This window comes from Coffea eugenioides, unplaced genomic scaffold, assembly GCF_003713205.1.
Source record: "Coffea eugenioides isolate CCC68of unplaced genomic scaffold, Ceug_1.0 ScVebR1_2344;HRSCAF=3357, whole genome shotgun sequence".
Classification (NCBI taxonomy): domain Eukaryota; kingdom Viridiplantae; phylum Streptophyta; class Magnoliopsida; order Gentianales; family Rubiaceae; genus Coffea; species Coffea eugenioides.
This window is the reverse complement of record NW_020862823.1, coordinates 1-20,594: the sequence shown is the minus strand read 5'-3', so window position 1 is coordinate 20,594 and position 20,594 is coordinate 1. Positions and strand designations below refer to the sequence as shown.

The 20,594-nt window shown below is 37.8% G+C and overlaps 3 protein-coding genes and 1 pseudogene across 3 annotated transcripts; 1 reads left to right on the top strand and 3 right to left on the bottom strand.

The window, feature by feature from the left end:
* The first annotated feature begins 1,399 nt into the window (after nucleotides 1–1,399).
* On the top strand, nucleotides 1,400–3,588 carry LOC113756447 (sirohydrochlorin ferrochelatase, chloroplastic-like). The gene is made up of 6 exons (XM_027300132.1): nucleotides 1,400–1,474; nucleotides 1,623–1,840; nucleotides 2,053–2,114; nucleotides 2,436–2,546; nucleotides 2,691–2,783; nucleotides 3,043–3,588. The coding sequence occupies exons 1-6, from the start codon at nucleotides 1,431–1,433 to the stop codon at nucleotides 3,145–3,147; spliced, it is 633 nt and encodes a 210-aa protein (XP_027155933.1). The 5' UTR covers nucleotides 1,400–1,430; the 3' UTR covers nucleotides 3,148–3,588.
* LOC113756446 (chaperone protein dnaJ C76, chloroplastic-like) lies at nucleotides 3,509–5,602 on the bottom strand. Its single transcript, XM_027300131.1, has 6 exons — nucleotides 5,258–5,602; nucleotides 4,871–5,063; nucleotides 4,481–4,673; nucleotides 4,216–4,322; nucleotides 3,890–4,094; nucleotides 3,509–3,786 (listed from the first exon to the last, which is right to left on the bottom strand). The coding sequence occupies exons 1-5, from the start codon at nucleotides 5,338–5,340 to the stop codon at nucleotides 3,891–3,893; spliced, it is 780 nt and encodes a 259-aa protein (XP_027155932.1). The 5' UTR covers nucleotides 5,341–5,602; the 3' UTR covers nucleotides 3,509–3,786; nucleotide 3,890.
* Nucleotides 5,603–8,397: 2,795 nt separating this feature from the next.
* On the bottom strand, nucleotides 8,398–10,823 carry LOC113756449 (annotated as a pseudogene).
* Nucleotides 10,824–13,877: 3,054 nt separating this feature from the next.
* On the bottom strand, nucleotides 13,878–20,498 carry LOC113756448 (high affinity nitrate transporter 2.7-like; the record flags this gene model as incomplete). Its single annotated transcript, XM_027300133.1, is given in 5 exon segments — nucleotides 13,878–14,112; nucleotides 14,114–14,661; nucleotides 14,663–14,988; nucleotides 16,290–16,297; nucleotides 20,424–20,498. Coding segments are annotated over 5 exon segments (1,192 nt in total), but the record flags the coding sequence as incomplete, so codon positions are not given.
* Nucleotides 20,499–20,594: the final 96 nt, after the last annotated feature.

The window sequence follows — 20,594 nt, the reverse complement described above, 5'->3', positions numbered from 1 at the left end:
TTGGACCAAGATGCTTCCATAAGAAGTCGAAACAGGTAATCAATAGCAAAAAAAGAAAAAGAACACACACACACACACACACTTGCTACGTGTTTGTTCCTGTTGCTTAAGGTTATCAGTGGCGTGTTGTCAAATGAAGGCATCAATTGCAAAGTCGACAAGAAGGGATCTAAAGTGTGTGTGGTATGGACGTTTGAGAGTTACAGTAAATTAAACGACAGGACAGCATCATTAAGTTCGATAGTACACATCCATCCACTGCATTTTCAGATGCGCCTCCCTCCAATAACTAATAACCATCAATGCACCCTAACAAGAACACAGTGCAAATTTGAGCCCTCTAGAAGAACGAGCGCTAATAGTAGATGCCGATGGTACAATTATTCAAAGGCCCACCATGTAAGCTTTTATGGATTAGTTGAATAGAGTTGGCATTATTGATTGATGATCATGGGTGGATTGCAAGTGAACTGGTGAAGAGTTGCATCAACAAATGTGATTTGGTAGGCTAGCTTTCAAAGTTTGCAACTCCTCTTTTATGTAACTTTTTTAATCGTGCACGACTCCACCCAAACTCATTTACTCAATTGCATTGCACTAGGATATGCTATACTGAAAAAAACAACAGCGCATGTGTGTGTTTTTCTGTAGAATTAATCTTTCATGTACTGACAGTGTGTACACCCATTAACGTTAGATAAATGATAATCATATAAAATTTATATTTAAAATTTAATTTTTATATATATGTTACAAATTAAACGGTGATAGTATATACATTATCTTTTATTATTTTGATAAGAATAAGAAAAGCTTTGGTCTTCATTCTTAATTATTATATATACGTAACTGAGCGACACCAGCTCATTCATGAATTTATTTATATACGTGCCCCTAATAGTTATTCATCATCATCATCATCCAATAATGGATTAAGCAAGGTGCACCCTGCAAACAGGTCTGATCTTTTTTCTTCGTGATGTTATTAATTGTTGCTGCCAGCTGGGTCCTTCCAGTGCCGTCTTTGTTGACTTTTTTAAAGTTAATCACGCGCTACGCCAACCGTAAACTGGAGGATGGTCCACTCCGGTCCCGGGTTTGAGATGTCATAACCCAAAAGCCCAAATGATAGTTCGCTTCTGCGGCCAGGGAGTCAGATGCCGGTTTGAGATGTCATAGCCCAAAAGCCCAAATCATAATTCGCTTCTGCGGCCAGGGAGTCAGATGTCTAGTTGTCTGTTAAACTTTTGGGCCACAAGAGCTGTGAGAGGTGTCCAAAAGACAGGATTTCATAAACGGCGGAGCTGTCCAGGATCAACCGGCTAGGCCCAATGCCCAATGCGCCACATTTGACAAGAGTGACGGGGTTTAGTAAAATGACGCTGTGGAGTGTGGAGGAGCGAGGAGCTCAGAACTCTCTCTCTCTATCTATGGAGTCTTCCTCTTTACTCAGTCAGTTCAGTTTCAGGAGAAGGTATCCTCTCTAACCGGTAATACTATACAAATGATATGTTGTTTCATTTCATTTATTGTATTTTAATACCGAAATTGTTCTGTTAATGATTCGAGTGCATAAGCCAGTAACCGGGGTTCGTTTTTGTCTTGATACAATAAAATTATAGCCCTGAAATAAGATTAAATGGAAGAAACCACGGACGGGCGGCCTCTGGATTTGTAAAAGTACCTCAAAAACCATGGCAAAGAAGATACGTTGGAACACAACCGTGTTTGGCCACTGCCCGTGGTGGCTTCAGCCAGGGGTTGCCCGGAGTAGGTGATGGCGATGGTGTGATCATTGTGGACCATGGTTCGCGTCGGAAGGAGTCAAATCTTATGCTAAGTAAGCAAGCCAAAAATTTTTTTTTAGGGGTAGTATTCATTTTTGTTTATAAGATGTTAATTTAGATCATGAGCTGGCTGATGGCGGTATGCTATGGTAACTATTTCGGTGGATTTTGTGCGGTTACACTGGCTAAGGTTCTCTTTTTTCAACCCTTATCAGTTTTTTATTTTTATTTTTTTTACAATTGTTTTGAACTGACCCCTTCTCAGGTGAGTTTGTTACAATGTTCAAAGAGAAAACCAAGTACCCCATTGTGGAGCCTGCCCACATGGTATTATTCCTTGTTCTCTTTCTGTACCTTCGAATTTGCATCTGTACTCAAGCATAGACAAACACAAGCACACACACACACACACACACTGGTGCTGCATGTAATAAGCTCATATAAACTAACTTCACCAATAGAATGGATATACCTTCCATAGAAGAGTAAAAAGTTAATATTGGTGAGTATAAAGTAACTTGGTATTATTTGTGTGATCTCCTTCATGCAATTTCATGCTTCTGAGATTCATTTCCACTTGGTGATTGGCCTTCGTTATGCTTTCTGCAAGCAATTTCTTATCCTGCAAATTGCGTTGGCTTCTAGTAGGAATTGGCAGAACCATCCATCAAGAATGCATTTAGTTCGTGTGTTCAGAAAGGAGCACGCCGAATTGTTGTGAGCCCATTTTTCCTTTTCCCTGGACGACACTGGAACCAGGTAAATCGGTTTGTCATCTCAGCATCCTTCTGATAGGTTGACAGGTTTGGATTCAATCTTGATCTCAATCAACAGCTGGTCGGTCATCTGTAAAACATGTTGGAGGTCTGGCGAAATGGATTTTGAGTCTTCCATTTTTTTCAGGATATCCCTTCTTTAACTGCTGAAGCTGCCAAGGAACATCCGGGGGTATCATATGTCGTTACAGCACCTCTAGGCCTGCATGAACTACTCGTGGTACGGAAATTGTCCATTTTGCTTTTGTGCTTACTCCCATGCGTATCTCTGTCAAATAAAACATCTTGTTTTGCTTTTTGTTTTTTCGTCTTTTGGCATCTTAAAGTCATTTAAGTTTTGGCACACTCAAGCTTGGGACGGGTGGTAAAAACCACTTCAACTAGTGGCTAGGGAACAGAAATATAACGAAGATTTACTTTTCAATTTTGAGCAAAAGGCTGGCAGGACTACACTCTAATAAGAAGAGATGGTATTGCAGGATATTTTAAATGACAGAATCAAATATTGCTTAAGCCATGTTGCTGGATATGCTGACGAGTGTTCAGTTTGCGCTGGAACAGGAAAATGTCATCTCTACGAATGATGTAAGTGGATATTGGATCCTGCGTTTTGGCTAATAGATTTTATCTCAAATATTTATGATAAGATTATTGGGTAAGGGGCATCTACCAAAAGTGGAGGATGCGAATCAAAGAATTGGTTCTGAGGATGACTCATATAGAGACTATCAGTCGAACTTGGAACCAAAGCTACAGCTCCTGGCCTTGAAAAGTTGCAATTTTGAGCTACGCTGTAGAGAAGAGTTGAAGATGGTTTTGCCTCTTCTTTCACCTTTTGTAGCTTGTATGTTAGTATTATATTCTGCTTAACTGGTTAGATCATTTCTTCTACACATTCTGAAGATTTTTGGGTATAAATCTTCTCCTGCAATTAGCAGAGCAAAGTAGAAAAATTGTATTTGTTGGATTATTTTTCTGTACAACATTGTGCAAGTCTATCTTATCAAGTGATAAAAGTACCTCAACTTTCATCTGAACAAGTGAATTTTGTCTTGTACTTGTAAGTGTAGCTACGTCATAATTGTTCAATTCCTCGATAGCATTGATACCTGTGAAATGCTGAGTCTTCTGCTTTACTAACTAATAGGAGGATTACTCTTTGCCCAGGTCCTAATTCTTAATAATTTTTGGGTCTTTATCATTAAGCTGGTCGATCAGCTTACCTGGCAAGGTTTTGGAATAGCAGAAATTCTACTTAGTGTGAAGAACTTAGAGCACCTTTACATATGAACTAGGTTAATGACACGTGAATAAGGGCAATGTCACCTTATTTTTGGCGGTTTGCTGCCTGCTGCTTTAGCTGCTTCTTGAAGGCTTCTGCAGCCATGAAAACGTTGGTAGGTCTCTCCCATCCTTGGCCATATATACCATATCCTTTCTTAGGATGAGGTTGAATTAGGTACTCAAGCACTTGCAATTCTTCTGCATCTACCCAGTAGATACAGTTCACAGGACACAAGTCAACTGAGACCTGTTCGAAAGATACCCATGAATAGTTCTCATATGAACTATCTGGCCTTACTAGATCTGGAACATGATTAGTTATGTATTTAGTAGTTTTATCTAACTAATGCTGTGCTCGTCTGGCTCACCTGAATTTCTGTTTCATCATCTCCATATTGAACTTTAACACGTGCACATCCCAGAGATTCATCCATAGTGAACGTGTTTCTAGCATGGTAGACGCATTCTCTGCAACCTACAACAATTCAAGAGTTGAGTTCATCGGACGGGATAGGCATGAAGAGTAAACTGTGAAGAATGCCTAGCTACAGATGGTTTTCGTGATTCTTCTCAGTCTGATCTCTGAAGGGCAGTCCATCCATGATCAAGTACTGAAAAAAATGATGATTATACCTATACAGGCATTCTGGTCAACAAACAGTGCTTGGGGTCTCAAGGGACCATTCCACACACTATAATCGACACCAGATGCGTCTTTTCCGAATGAATTCTGAAACCACCCAATAGAAGCATTATACTGTCTCCTCATATCCCTACTCATGAGAACCTTATAGGCCTCATTCATCAACAGGGCACGATCATGACCCTGAAACAAAATATAGGTAATAATATTTCAGGTGTGCTGGTAAAACTGTGCGAGTACTACATGTGATTGAATTAGACGCTAGAACTAGTACAAGTAGTGAGATTAATGTAGGATGAAGGGGCCTGTTGCAAAGAACTGCAGAGTAAGACGAAGGAGCTTTGTGCGGATAAGAACTCGTGTGGCCAGAAAATGATCACCTTTTGACCTGCAATATCAGGATGATATTTCTTTTGGAGTTTCCAATAAGCTTCTTTGATTTGTTGAGAAGTTGAATCAATTGAAACTCCAAGCAACGTGTAGTAATTCTTGTCATGTTCTCCCGGTTTAGCGTCCATCCTTCGTTGACAACATCTGGCAGCGGCAGCTTTGCCTTTATGCGGGGTTCGGTGTCTTTCATGCACAATAATTCAACACACGGCCGCTAGAAGCGTTAAACATCGTGCCAAACAAAGAAGAAAAATGGAAAGCAGAGAGAATTTAAAGTTTCTTGGATAGTGGAGGGATTATACCAAGAAAAAAGAGAGTAAAAAATGAAAATTTGATGATGAGGAGAAAACTTTTGAAGCAAAAGGTCATTTAATTACCTTGGGATGGACATGTTGGAAAAGAATGGGCAATGAATCTGCCCAAATTTGGGTTGATAAAATGATATCACAGAGGTTGGCATGATTCAAAGGCCTTTTACCAGCTCCAAAATCTACAGTGGGATTTGCTATTGCTTTAGCTGATTCCAGAATCAGAAAGAGGGCAGAGGCAGAAGCTACTTCAACATCTAATCTGATATTTTCAGTATTATGTAAGATAGTTGCCCAACTAGCCAATGGCCCACTGCACCTCCGTTACAGAATACCATCGTTGCCTTTCATATCTGCAGTAAAATTCAGAGGGCATGCAATAGTGTACCTCTTTAGTTCAGAGGTTGTAATCTCTCCCTCTAGTTAGTCCTCTCCTAAATATTGGAGTAGGAGTTAACTATTGGCCCAAAAAAAAAAGAATGGCATGGTTCTCCCCTTCTGAAAGTTGATAATGATCCAAGTCCCAATTGACTTTTCTGCACCAGGACTTTGTGGATACACCACAAATTGTTACGGAGGAAAATACCTAGATCAATATAACGCTAAGAACATTTGATTCAAAATAGATACAGTTAGGGAGAGGTTCGAGTTGACTACTTTAGTTAATATCCTTGTCAACTGAATTGAGATATCTAGACTTTCATGCTGTCATATTAAGGCCAAGTTTTTTTTTTTTTCCTAAACTCTGTCTTCAAAATTTATGCTCTCACTCTAATTAGCGAAGGTATTGTAGTCCACCATTTCGATGTAAGGAACAATCCGTTCCTTCATGGTGGGGATATATTATGTATACGCAATCTGCGTCCTTAAGTGATTGCCTACAGATGCTTGATGGGGAAAGTGGAAGAAGGCACCACCTATTAATGACATGCATGTTTCTACGCGATATTTGCCATGTATGTAATCCGTTACAAATGTGCCTATCAATAATTTTGGTTTAACGTGGCAACAGAAATAAGTCAGTAACTGAAGCGAGGTTCCAATGCCAGTTGATATGATAGGAAGATATTGGAGATAAATCGAGGATCTGTCCTCTCATAGACCTTTCCTAATAGTATATTTTTTTTCCCGTAAAACAGGAAAAGGAGAAGTAATGAATCATTGTGTCGTCTTGAACCACATGCCATTAGGCTTTTGGCATCTCACCGGAGCATGGTTTGCCATCACCGGTCGCGGTCGCGTCGCGGCTTCGGTTGTTTCACATCTGTCACGACATATCGGTTGAATATCGGGTGATACGTACATTATAACACAACACATGAAAGTTTCCAAAAATTTTGAAAAAATTACTAAAATTAGAAAATACCAAAAAATGCATAATTTAAAAAAATATCCAAGTTGACTCTGAGTTGACTCCGATATATCGGCCAATATCATCTTTGTTTTGAAACTCGGACCGGACCGGCCGGTCGAACCGGAAACCGGCCAAGTGTCAGGTCCGAGTCATGGTAAAAAACTGGAAATTTAAAGTCCGGTCAAAAACCGGATTTGACCGGGAAAAAACCAGTTTTTCCGGTTCAATGGGCATTTATAAAAAAAAAAAACTCAATCTTTTCAATATTATGTTTTGGCCCCCTAAATTGTTAAAACTTATTAATATATCTCAAATATTTCATACTTTATAAATATTGTCCTAAAATTTGATGTTATTTTACAATTAAATTCATAATTTTAATTCTAAACTTGTTAATATTTATTAAATAACATAAATTGCTACTTGATTGTTCTAATTTCTTTTTATTTTCTTGTTAACATTTTTGAACATTCAAACTATATATGAATTATACTTATTAATATTAAGATATTATTAGATAGTTTTATATATATATTTTAACTTTTAAATAATTTTTATTTATGACGTCATCTGGTTCGACCCTATCGACCGGTGACCATTTGACCCTGATCCTGACCATCGCCCAGTCGATACCGGTCCGGTTCTGAAAACATAGGATATTGCATCACGGATTCGGATCAGCCAATATCCGCGTTGAGTCAGAGCGGTCCGTCGCGGATACGATCATATTCTGCGATTCGGATCGTGTATCATATCAATCCTTTCGTTCCCGTTATAATCGACTCGATAACATATCGATATGGCGATATTGCGAACCATGCACCGGAGCAAGTGCCATAGTTCAATTAGGGCTTTTGTCATCTCACGGAGCAAGCGTTAATTTTTCTCTGTTTAAATGGAATCTGGTGGCTCCTGGGAAGGACAGAGAACATGCCCTCCGGGGAAAGTAATGGGGTTGACCGGGAGAGTATAGACAAGCATCAGTAAGGCCATCAGAGAGATGCTGCTTGACGTTGGAGCCTGAGAAACGTAGCGCTGTTCAAACTGCCTTTGTCCACTCGCTTCCTACATGCCTGATTCACTTCCTAAGTGACCTGCAGAAACACATGAGTATTAATATACCGACGATCATGCCTATATAACAACTAGGAGGATAAACGCGCTGTGCGCGGAAGGGTAAAAATGATGAACATGCCCAGTTTAGTAAATGATTTGTACTTAATCCAAAATGGATATGTTCTCAAAATAGTGAAAACAATTATATTAATATAATTTTTGGACTTTTAATACAAAAAGTAGATCATATCTCAAATCTTCTTAATTCGTATGAGAACTCAAATATACCAAAAGTAGGAAAATCACAAAGAGATGGATACAAATTTCAGCTAACAATATAAAAATCAATAATCACCATGCGGTGGTACACTTCCCTAGTTTACATAAACTGACTAAAGATAAATTCTGAAGCTAAAACACCAGGAGCAAAATTTTCTATGCCTTTCCTCTTGAAAATTTGTATGACCACTAGTTTTCTCGGTGATTTCCTCAGAGCGGCTACCGGTACAGAAGACGAGCCCGTCCTTTTCATAATAGTGCAAATGTATGCAAGCTAATATTTGTCCTTTTTATAATATCTGTCCTTATACCATCTAATATTTGTCCTTTTTATAAAATACAAATATATACAAGCTACGCTTCAGTCTTGGTGATCCCATTATGATAAAGAACCAGTAAATCAGAAGTTACTGTTAGACATACACAATAGTGTGCTCTACAATGGTAGTGAAAAGGGAGAAAAAAATAGAAAAAATTTCCGGGTACAAAAGTCTGCCAACAGCAGTCTCATTATCTACTCCTATGCCTTGCTAACTTTAGCTGTGCTTTGCTTTGGGAAAGGTTGCATTCTCACAAATCGGTTTCTAATCAACGTTTCCCCTCTCAGAGCAGCAACATACCTGTCGTTTGTATCCTCTTTCCTCTGCAACTCCCCAAGGAATTCTCCCAGCCTCTCTTTATTCCCTTTCCCCATTATCTCATTTGACAAGTACAAGCAAACAAAAGTTTGATCAGTAATCCTCACCCTAAGGATAAGTGACTTGAAAACATTCATGCAAATAGATCCACAATCCAACAAGAAATCCAAGGAAACTGCCCAGTAGCAATTTAGCAAGTGTTAATACCTTAAGGACCATAAAATCCTAATAAGACAGCATTTTCATTTCTTCGGTGGTTGAAATCAGCCAACAAAAAGTATCAACAAACATTCTCATAGTTTTATTTATGCTTAGAATAACTAACGTTGTTAGGATGATCTTCACTTCACACACAGCTGAAATGTTGGTACATCTGTTTAAAGATGTACTTAACTTCATAGTTTTATACTTAGAATTTATATATATATATATATATATACATGGATGGTTTCTGGTTTTTTCTTTTCTTTTTTTCAATTGAGCTCCTAACTTGGGAAGACTGTGGAAAGAGAAAAAGGAAAATGCTGATATATCAGGATCGGTTTAGTAGTGACTTACAGAAATATTAGCAAGTAAAGCAATAAGTTCCATGTACATAAATGGACATCCAAGATTTTTTGATTTCTAATTTATTGATGCAATGGAGATACATCTAATAATCATGACCCAGAATTGGTTTCTCTAATGAGAATTCTTAGAAACAAAAAAAAAGGATCTTGTGATTAAAAGACTGCAATTAGAACTAAGACATGACAATAACCTACCTAGATTTCTCGAGAGAATTAAAACCAATGTTCCTAATTAAATTTGATTATCATTTTCAATTTCATTCATTTCAAATGCATCCTAGAATTGGTTATACCATCTTGATTGATTGGACAAGTCCATCAATATATCTAGGAGCAGTACAGTTGATTCCAACAGCAACAACTCGATCACATAAATCAGCAATTGCAGTACAATTTGATATAGGATCCCCACTAACTACATTGATCCCATCCTTAGAATTGAAAGAAAACCAGGTCGGAACTTTTATGTTTTCTTCCTCAAGAATCTTAGTATATTCCTATATCAAGAAGCAATCAGGCAAAATAGACAGTAAAACATCTAAATTGCTCTAGCAAAAGAAATGTTTGAGGTACACTGAGATAGTCACAACTCAAAAACAATACCATAGCATCCAATTTGTTTGGAATTGTCTCAAATGCAATCAGGTCAGCACCAGAGTCGGCAAGAACTTGAACTCTTCTTCTATGGAAATCTTTCAAAGTCTCCAGAGTCACTGCGTCCCCATATATGCCACTGCAATGCATGAGAAGATCACAAGTGCTCGAGAGGAAAAGTTTCTAGCACAAGTTCAAATATTTCAAGTCAGTATTTGGGCACTGAAATACTACTCTGCTTCCAATGTAAGAAAATAATTAAAAGATTCACCTATATTCAGAGCCATCAGCAACATAAGCTCCATAGCTTCCAACAGAAGCAGCAACAAGGAGTGGACGTTTAAAGCTTTTGGATCTCCAATAACATCCCAAGAACCTTTGCTGGCTTTATCATAATATATATCCCGTACCTCGCATGCTATTTCAACAATTTTCCTGAGTAAAGCTACACCTTCTTCTCTTGATGTCCTTTTAGCTACAAATCCTTGAAGAGTGGCCTGTTTTCCAAACAAGAAAAATCAAGAGTCCTCAACTTCATGATAAATTCTTTTAATAATAATTAAACGAGATCCTTAGGAAGGATTGGAAAAATTAAAAAAGCCAGCCATATAACCTGATATGATGCAGATATTATGATATTAGAACCAACTTCATGGTAATCAAGGTGTACCTGTCACGTGAAACAAACAATAAAGAATAAAACAAGAAAACCACATGGCCAAGGTGCTAATATTTAATCGCAGTTACAAGAATAAGGCCAAATTCATACAACTTTTTAAGCTGGCTACTTTGGCCATCCTTAAAATTATGCTGAATAGTTTCTTTGTCATCACTGGTAGCAATTCTGGGTTAGTAATAGACCACAGAGCCCAAAAAAAGAATTAAAACCACATGAGAAGCAAATTAAAAACTAACCTGTCTCTTAATCGTAGCCTTCAGTGCTATCATAACCTGAAATAATCCATTGTAGATAGACCTTTCGGTAAGGGAAAAATCGAAATAGAAGAAAGAATTAAAGAAATAGTGAGGGTTAGTTATAGACTACTGAGGAAAAAAAAAACCACATAAGAAGCAAATTAATAACTAACCTGTTTCTTAATTGTAGCCTTCAGTGCTATCACAACTTGAAATAATCCATTGTAGATTTTAACCAATATAGAAAAATTTTAAAAAAAAATTGATCTTTTGCCCCTTAAGATATCACAGCACAATTCTTCGTCGGGATATCTTAAGGTGAAGTAAATTTCTAATCTTCATAAGTAATATGGATTGGATTTTAACAACCTCATGGATTATTCAACACTTTTACCAAAATATAGTTTAACGTAAATCTATCAAACTTGTTAACATGGATTACACTTATGGACCAAAAAATACAAGCCGGCTAACCAATAACATTACCTTCTTCAGTGTTCACAAACTTAGCAAGGCTTCTACAGATTGTGCACCTTCATACCTGAGAATAAAAATAAATTCATGAGGAATACAATTGTATGAACTCAAGGCAGTGCAAGCGAGAGTTTCATGAGTATCTGGTTAATTAAAAAAGAACAAGCAATAATACCAAGTTGCCAATTACATAATGAAGAAGCATATTAATCACTGATGTAGAGATACCCTTATTGCATCCTATAATCACCGAAAAATTTTGGAGGGTCTGCTTTACAAATGCAGGTAGATACATGGCTAACAAAAAAGAAACACACCAAAAATAACCAAAAAAAGTACAATGCTATCAACATGGCTAACAAAGAAAAATAACCAAACCAGAAAAACAATGGCAGAAAGAAATGCACACAAAAAGCAAAAGCAGAAAAATAAACCAGTGACCACAAGCATGAGCATTCAACAACTTTGCAAATCAAAAAATCAAAAGCATACAGGAATTGCAAGACACAGACCGAAAAAAAAACTTCTTTACAGATCAAGAGGGAAAAAACAGATCTAACCCAAAAAAAAAATCCACCACCACCAAGTGAATGAAAATAAAAAGTCATAATTTGTCTCATAAGACCTGATGTTCTCTATGTTGACAGAAAGATAGAAGCAAAATTAGATAAATAAGATTAATGGACTACATAAGTTTCCAATTTTTAAAGAATATTGTAGGAGGACAAAACTTCTTTCTTCTTGTAACTAAATCACAAAGATACTTACAGAACGAAAAGCTTCAAAGTAAAATAAAGAAAAGCAAAACCCAAAAAATACAAAAAACAGAACATAAAAGATGTTTGCTCCAAGGAATGAAACTTCAAGCATCATTTGCACTTGGTATGAAAAATTGTTATTCTAATCTTTACAAATTGTAGCCTCACATATGATCTGATGCAAAACTTATTCTTTCCAAAATTGACTTCTGAATGTAAAACTTATTACTCTAAATATGATCTGAATGCAAAACTTACAAATTGTACAGTACAACGGCATTAGTAATACAATCACAAACTGATTAGTAAAAGGCATTACAGAAGGGGAAAAAATTTCCAACAGCACCGACGAAAAAGTATCACAAGCCTGATAACAACTCAAAAAAAATGAGCAAACACGACACAAGAAAAAGGTGCAATAGCTGCAACACAAACAAAAAACTTTTAATGGAAAACAACCACCAAAGAAATCACAAACCAGTTTCCTAAAAGCAATGAAAAAAATGCTTGCACAACAAAATACGACAACCATTAGTATCAAACAAGTTTTTACAGAGGAGGAGAAAAACAGGAATGCAGAGCAAATGTAAGGTAGGAAGACAAAATATGTATTCTAGCCGGAAATCCAAGTCCCGGGGATTTCTTTATTTTTTTTTGCCTTTTTAGGGTGGAATCCTAGAACTAAAAAATAACCCAAATAGCACATGAAACAAGCACAAAAAAGCTTAAAAGAAAGGAAAAACCAAAAAAAAAAAATCTAGGAGGCGAAAAAAATGCCATAGCCAGAAAGCGATTTTACCGGGTAAAAATTTCAAAAAAAAAAATTCCAAGGGGTAAAAATCAATACAAACAGCCATGAAACAAGCACAAAGAACAGCTGAGAAGTGTAAAAAACAGCAACACCACAATTGCTCAAACATGGAAGGAAAATAAACAAAAATAGAGAGAAAATAACAAAATAATGAAGGTAGTACCTTAATGGATAGAAGATGCTTCAGTGCTTGTAGCTCTTTCTCAGACGAAAAATAAGAGTGCATAAATTGAAAGCTCCACAGATCTACACTCTAGTTGCATTCTAGATAAAACAAGACAAAACATCAATGTAACCAAAGTTTTAATAGAAAAGAAAGCGAAAAAAAATCAGCAATGAAGGGAAAGTAGCGGAAAAACCAAGGTAGTACCTGAAACAATAGAGAGGAAGCAGCAGTTGACGCTTCACTTCTAGTTCTATCTGAGACTGAAAAATAAGTCAAGAAATCAAAAGCAAGACAAAAGCAAGACAAAAAACAGCAGTCTCCCAACCAAGGAGCCAAGAAACGGGAAAAAAAAGATTAGTGGAAAAGACCACCGTGGAGTTACATATTTTGTGTATGGCCGACTATGGTAGCCGCGATTTCGTTTACCAGGTTTGAAGCTACAAATAATTTTTGAAAAGAAATATGCAGCTCTCATGGTATCAGCCGATCAATCGGGCAAAAAAAATTAAAGAAAAAAGAAAAACAATAAAAAGGTGAAAGTAATATTTAAGAATGAAATCAAAGAATGAGAAGGAAAGAAGGAGGAGAGATAATAAAGATTTTGAGAGCAACAAGCAGAGGGAAAGATCTGACCAAGGAGCGGCGGTGAGAAGAAGAGGAGAAGGGAGGAGAAAACAGCTTCAATCCATCTACAATAGGAGAAAAGAAAGAAGAGAGGAAGACGAGATAGAAAAGAAGAAAAGACAAATGCAGGAGAAAGGAGAAGAGAAAACAAAGTCGAGGAGACGGAGCTTCTGAGAATAAGGTGAGGCAAAGCGGCGGCGGCGGAGGAATTTAAGAAAACCCTAGAGAGAAGTATATGCAGGACTTCTGGCGCATAGCGCGGGAAAAAAATGGCTGGTAACTCACATGTGCGGCACGTGAGAGGACGACGAAAACCATCCACGTCAGAAGAGTTCTTTGGCTCTTATTCTACTTATGTTGATGATGAGAATCTGAATTCTTATAGTACTAGTGTATCAATTATTGGATGTTTCCTGACACAAGCTTTTAAACTTGGCCAGTGGCCCAAAATCTACCACCTCTTGGAAACGAAAGGAACAACGCCAAATGTGAGGCCCGAAGCTGCCTGAACGAACAAAGAGAAGCCGCACATCACTAAAATGGAGGCCCAAAGTGTTCTAACTCTCCCGAGCAACACGTTAAATCTGAAACCACCGTTTTGCACCACCCACAAGCCCCACAGCCTCCCTCTCATTCCAAACCTCCTTCCCATCTCATCTGAAACCACCCCTCCCGCTGGCCTTGACACCAAAGCTCGCAGCAATGGCAACCGCTGTCTGAACATTCACGTTAAATCTGTCATATAAATACTGCGCTATGATATTATCAGTTGTTAATTCGACTCCGAAGCAAAACCCATATGTCAGCCCCAGTATCCATCCTCCATAATTCTTCAGGCCGTTGTACAGCACACTCCAGCAAGAGTTTTCCTTTTGTTGTGGTTTACTCGGAGCTCTTATATGTATTATACTACCGCTGTAGTTTCCATCAGGCAAGTCCTGGCCAAAGATGAATACCATAAGCGCCGTTGCTACCTGGAAAATTGCTGGGACGACAAATGCTATGCGCCAAGCAATAGAAGAGGGTATGTTCAAGGTAGTAGTGAAGAGATTGTATATAAGCGGCATGACTAGCTGAGTGACGCCAGAGCCGACGTTAGCCCAGCCGGGGGCAACGCCATTAATGGCTAGTCCAACAACGCAGCCGGAGAACATGGAACTCATCCAGAATTGGTTGGCCACGAAATTGGCCAGAGAAAATCCAATGAGAAGACGAACGGCGACGAAGGCCATGGGGGGATGAGACTAGAGACATGGATAAGGCTACGGGTGCTGTGAGGAGGGAGACTGCGGCGGATACCAGACGCGGCCCGAAGAGGTCGCATGCAGGGCCCGTTGCGAGGCGGGAGAAGATGGAACCGACAAAGGATGCTATCCCAGCCTTGCCCACGTCAGAAGCGGTGAGGTTGAGGTCTTTTCCGATGATAGGAATGAGTGGAGGAATGGAGAAAGTAGAGAAGAAGCAGCTGAAGAGGGAGAGCCATGCCAGGTGGAAGGCTCGCATGTGGGGAGAAAGAGATTGAAAATATAGTCGAAATTCTGTTGCCTTGTGATCTGAATCCACTGGCAAAGAATAAGAGAGAACTCTTGAAACTTGAATTGTAAGGATTAAAACATTTAAATTGTTTAGGGGTCAATGTAGATGGAAAAGGGAATTTATTAAATTTTTGTGAGAACAATAATCTTGATAATAAATGACTTAATGAAAAAAATGAGAACGAATTTCAGCTTTTACAATTATTGAAGGTGCGTATTAACCCCCAGGGGAGGGGAGGGAGGGGGGAGATTAAAAAAAACAAAAACAAAAAAGTGCTCCTTAACGAGCCTCTACAAAACCTGGACTGGCTTAGCCTAATTAAATTGGACCGAAAGTAATTCTAATCAGCAAACGGGCTAAAGATTTTTGGGCTCATTAAGATTTTTTGGCTTAGCCTAATAATTACTTTTGCTGTTATGAATTAATTTCCAAGTACGTGTACAAGTGACCCCGTCTCCCAGTCCTGTGAAGATTTACGATGATGTCTCATGTCCGTCATTGGACCTTTCATTTGTTATCAAAGTTGGCACTTGATAGCATATTGAGTTGTTTATGTAATCATAATTAATATTTTGCTGCTCTTGAATCTTGACTATCGAATGACTATGAGTGGTTAGTTGGGATATTTTATTGTCTTTCTGTCAAAAAGAATTGTAGATAAAAATTGTATAAGCATCCTACATTTAAAAGTAATATAGAGTTTATAAACAATTCGAAGTTGTACTATTGACGTACCTGGTCATGCTTTTGGTATTTTGGGTGAGTATTAGATTTTACTGATGTCTAAAAAGCATATTTTATGCACGACAAGACATAATTTTTTTTTTTTTGCTCATTTGCACATTTTATGACATGCTAATTTTTTTTAAAAAAAAGTTAAAGAAGACCAGACTTTCTAATAATAATGGCATCACCCTCTTTTGTCTTTTGTTTTTTAAATACTTGAAGGATTTAAACCGTACAAGGCATATTATTGTTTTATTACTCATCTAAGGTTGGTCTTCTACTAGTTAAAAACGTATTTAATTGGGTTTTTGGAACTGTTTTTTGTTTTTAATTTTAGAAAATCAATTATGTGATGTTTTTAATTGCTTTTTTTCTTTTAACTTTCGACTTTTTAAAAAAAAATTAAGAAAAAGGTAAAAATCAAAAGCTAGAGAATTCCTTTTTTATATTTTAATCTTGAATTTTCAAAAAAAATTAATTTTTATAAAAATCAGAAACAATGGATAGCAGGCTTAATAAATGAATACTTTAAAAACACTTCAGGGTGGCGGTAAGTATGAATTGTCATAGAGATGAAGGGTATTTCCGTAGAATTTAGAACATTTCAAACTGAAACTTTAAGACACAGAAAAGGCGTGAACCGGGAACAGTATAGTAGTGTTCAGTAGCTATCAGAACTGCAGTGTCCTTCGTCCTCCGTCGGACCTCGTTCTGAAACTTCCCAGCTTCTGCCGCCGTCGACGGTGACAAAGTAGGTATCGGATCATTACGTCATCAAAAGCTGCAATTTAGATGATTACCGTCCTTTTTTTTTTTTTTTTACGTTTTGTTGATTTATGTCTCCAATTTAGAAATCGTCGAAGCTTCAACGGAAAATTTTCGTTTAATATAACTACTATTCTTTTTCTTTCCGAATGCAAAAAGTGCGCATGTTTTCCAGATAAAGTCTCATTTCGTGAATCAATTTGCGTAATTCAGTAGAGAGTCTTATGTTATGTTGAGATATTGTGGATGAAGTTACGCGATCATCTGCGGTTTTGCTATTAGAAGTATATCTTTTTGGTATTTCAGTGGAAATAGTGTATTGATTTTTTTTTGGGAGGGGGGGCGGGGGGGGGGGGGGGGGGGGGGGGGGGGGGCGGGGGGGGGGGGGAGGGGGGGGGGGGGGTTTTTTGGGGGCGGGGGGGGGGGGGGGGGGCTGGTGTGTCTTAAAAGCAACCAGTTAAACTATTTGAGGCAATCTAAAACACAGTGGTATAACGATATTCTTCTTTTTTTGAAGTGATTACATGTCATACTTGGGTTTACAGTGAAAAATTATCTTTGTTAATTTTTTGTTAAACTCAATATATATATATATATATATATATATATATTTTTTTTTTTTTTTTGTCGCCTGCGGTTGTTTGGCTGATTTAGGAAATACAGTCTTCCTAAAATTGGAACTACAGGAGACGAACTCATTATGGATAACTACACGCTGAAATCAGTGTTGGATTTACCTGCTCCTTTTCATTCAATCTATGGTTTCAGGTACTATTTTGTTGTTTTGCTTTTATTGTATGTGAATTTGATTATCCCAGGAATGCTGCTGCGGTTTGAGAGTCAGTGCTTTGATACGTGGATTTTTGTTCTTAAGCTGTACCGTATTTAATTTAGGCGTCAGTTAGTACTCAATATTGCTGATCATCATACCTAAAAAGAGGCTATGGGTCCTTGAGTGCTTGGGGGAGCGAAGAAGTTTCATTTTATTCCCCATTTGACTGAGCATTTCCTAAAACTGCTAGAACTGGAAAATTTATCTTAGTTTTAGATTAGCTCTGTGCAGATTTCAATCCTCTTTTGGTATGATTGAAATACATATGAATTTCTATATTAACGAGGAAAAGAAAAGGATGACAGACATACAATTGCAAAATAACAAGATGATATTGACAGCAATTATGGTAATAGGAAATTTGCAAAAGGTAGATTGTCCAAAAGAACGGTTGGTTCTCATGCACAACGTTAAACATTGGTTGTTTGGAGGTGATTCTGAAAATCAATTACTATTTGTGCAAGATGACTGTACTTTTATGGGATCTGCAGATACTTTAACTCATTGCAGAGTGAATGCTTCTCCGCTTGTTACCTTTCGGACATAAACATGGTTATTTCAGCTCCTACTGGAAGTGGAAAAACGGTGCTCTTTGAGTTGTGCATCCTGAGGGTTTTTTCGAGGTTCATCTCTGCGGAGGAAAAACTGATTCATTTAAAGGGGACAATGAAAACCGTATGTTTACTCTAAAATTTGGCTAATTTGGAGTGTTGCACTTGTGTTCTGATGCATAGTATTTAGAAACTAGCTTGACATTATTTTGTACCTAATTCAATTTTTATTCTTCTGTCATAAAATTTTCAAGTCAATAGTAGGTCCATGCTCATATGAGTTTCATGATTTCTTCTGGTCTGTAGCTCTGCTTGTTTCATGTCTTCCAGCTTGAAATTCAGTTATTTAACGATCTGCTCTTCTTTTTTCTTTGGGAATTACTGACTTTATGTATCCTTGGTGAAAGGGTGTCTTTGGTGCGTCAAAAGCTACGTCTCTCTTCATTACTTAAGTAACTCAAACAATGTGTTGCCAGTAATTAATAATACCTATTTTCAGTCTTGTCCAGACTCTGCATTGAGCCTGGGGGGTGGGATGATGGGGTGGATGAGGAGCCATGTCTTCCTTAATTGCATGAATTTAAGACTTCTGCTTGTAGCTACCTCTTTGATAAGCGGACTTCTTCAAAGTTGAGGATTCTGTGATATTATGGCCCAATACTTGGAAATTCTTTTCCTTGTGACAGGTCTATGTAGCTCCATCAAAGGCTTTAGTACAAGAGAAACTTCATGAGTGGAACCAAAAGTTTGGGTCATGGGGTATTAATTGCCTGGAACTGACTGGTGACAATGAACATTACAACATGAGGAACATACAGGATGCAGACATTATTCTTACCACCCCTGAGGTCAAGACCAAACAAAGTCAATTAATTCTTTTATTTTGATGATTTGAACTATACCATGCTTATGGCTTAGAATGATCTATCGTTTCTGTAGAAGTTTGATGCTGTAACTCGTTATCGCATAAAAGATGGGGGCTTGGGCTTTTTTGGTGATATAGCCCTTGTGCTTATAGACGAAGTTCATCTGTTGAACGATCCTCGTGGAGCAGCTTTGGAAGCAATAGTTAGTCGGATCAAAATGCTTGCTCGCAAAACTGAAATGAAATCAAGTCCTCTAGCCCATGTCCGCTTTCTTGCTATATCTGCTACCATTCCAAATATTGATGATCTTGGTAAATTCCTCATTCTATTTTTTTTTTTTTGGGTTCTCAAAAGATTGTGCATGATAAATATTCCCAATGAACTCTAGTTATCGGAGTGACTGATCGGTAATTTGTTCATCCAGCTGAATGGTTAATGGTTCCCAATCAAGGAATTAAAAGGTACCTCTACCACTTTGGTGCATGATGAATCTGTTGTTTCTCGTCTTTGGCAGCACCCATTGGGTGACTTATGTGGCTGCCCATTTTGCTACAGGTTTGGGGAAGAAATGAGGCCTGTAAAGTTGACTACCAAAGTCTTGGGTGTGCAGCTAATCACCGTCTAAAGCATGCATGCACTTATATTAACTTATGAAGGACATCACATGTCATTTTGTGCATTTGAGATTGAACAATCAGAGATTGTGTGGAATCATATTGCATTTGGGGTAGACTGTTCCTTTTTCCTCACATGAGTTTAACGGTGCAAACTGTTGTCTTGCACTATTATCATATGAATGACTTTATGTTTCATTTAATTAGCAGATGGATAACATAAACAGATGATGTACACTACGCATCACTTCGTGCATCTGAAATTGAATAATTACAGAAAGAATGATACTGCATATGTGTTGTCATACCTTGTTCCTTTTACCTTGTATAATTTTAACAATGCAAATTGTTGCTCTCAGGATACACCCCAGCAAAAAACGACTTCTTGTTTGAGAAGGTATGTACATTTTATGGTCTGTTTACTCCATTGCGCTAATAACTGTCAGAAACTTAGTAACAAAACAAGATTTCTCCTTTCATTATTATAATCTGAAATTCTGATTTGCTGATTTACTCCACTTTTTGGTTATCCAGCGGCTTCAGAACTACATATTCGGTAAGGTGCTGATGGTGTTCAACAGAGTATCCTGTTTGATCTTTATTTTTCATTCTTCCATTGACATCTGGACCTGACCAGAATTGCTTTGCAGATATATTAATGCAATATTCTAGAGGGAAATCTGCACTTGTCTTTTGCTCAACTAGAAAAGGAGCACAAGAAGCAGCTCAACGACTGGCACAAATAGCAATGACCTATGGTCATTCAAACCCTTTCACCAAAAGCAGAGAACAAGAGGAAAGGCTAAGGGATGCTTCACTATCATGCAGTGACAAACAAATGCAATCTTACATCCTCTATGGTGGTATGAGGCTTATTTTCTTCTAGAACTTCCATCCCCAGGAAAGTAATCCGGCCCTTGAAATTGCATTGTCATAAGTTGTTTGCTCTTAGTGGAAGAATGTATTTGGGGGAAGGGATTTTTTTATTTAAGAAGTGTGCAATGCTCATTTTCCATGATAGGAATCGGTTCTATTCCTTATTATTTTGGTTTCTTCTTTTCAAAAGTTGGTTATCACAATGGCGGACTTTCCATGAAGGATCGGAACCTTATAGAAGGTCTTTTCTTGAATGGCGATCTGCAAATTCTCTGCACAACAAATACGCTTGCCCTCGGAGTCAACCTACCAGCTCACACTGTAGTAATTAAGTCAACCCAGCACTTGTATGCCTTTCAGTTTACTTTCTAAATCCAAACCCAAACTTCGACCCCCCCCCCC

Coding starts and splice junctions, on each gene's coding strand:
- LOC113756447 (XM_027300132.1), top strand. CDS start 1,431: ATGGAGTCTTCCTCTTTACTCAGTCAGTTCAGTTTCAGGAGAAG. Junction 1,841..2,052: donor GGAGTCAAATCTTATGCTAA/GTAAGCAAGCCA, acceptor ACCCCTTCTCAG/GTGAGTTTGTTACAATGTTC. Junction 2,115..2,435: donor TTGTGGAGCCTGCCCACATG/GTATTATTCCTT, acceptor GGCTTCTAGTAG/GAATTGGCAGAACCATCCAT.
- LOC113756446 (XM_027300131.1), bottom strand. CDS start 5,340: ATGCCAACCTCTGTGATATCATTTTATCAACCCAAATTTGGGCAGATT. Junction 4,674..4,870: donor CTGATATTGCAGGTCAAAAG/GTGATCATTTTC, acceptor ATTTTGTTTCAG/GGTCATGATCGTGCCCTGTT. Junction 4,323..4,480: donor TGACCAGAATGCCTGTATAG/GTATAATCATCA, acceptor GAATTGTTGTAG/GTTGCAGAGAATGCGTCTAC.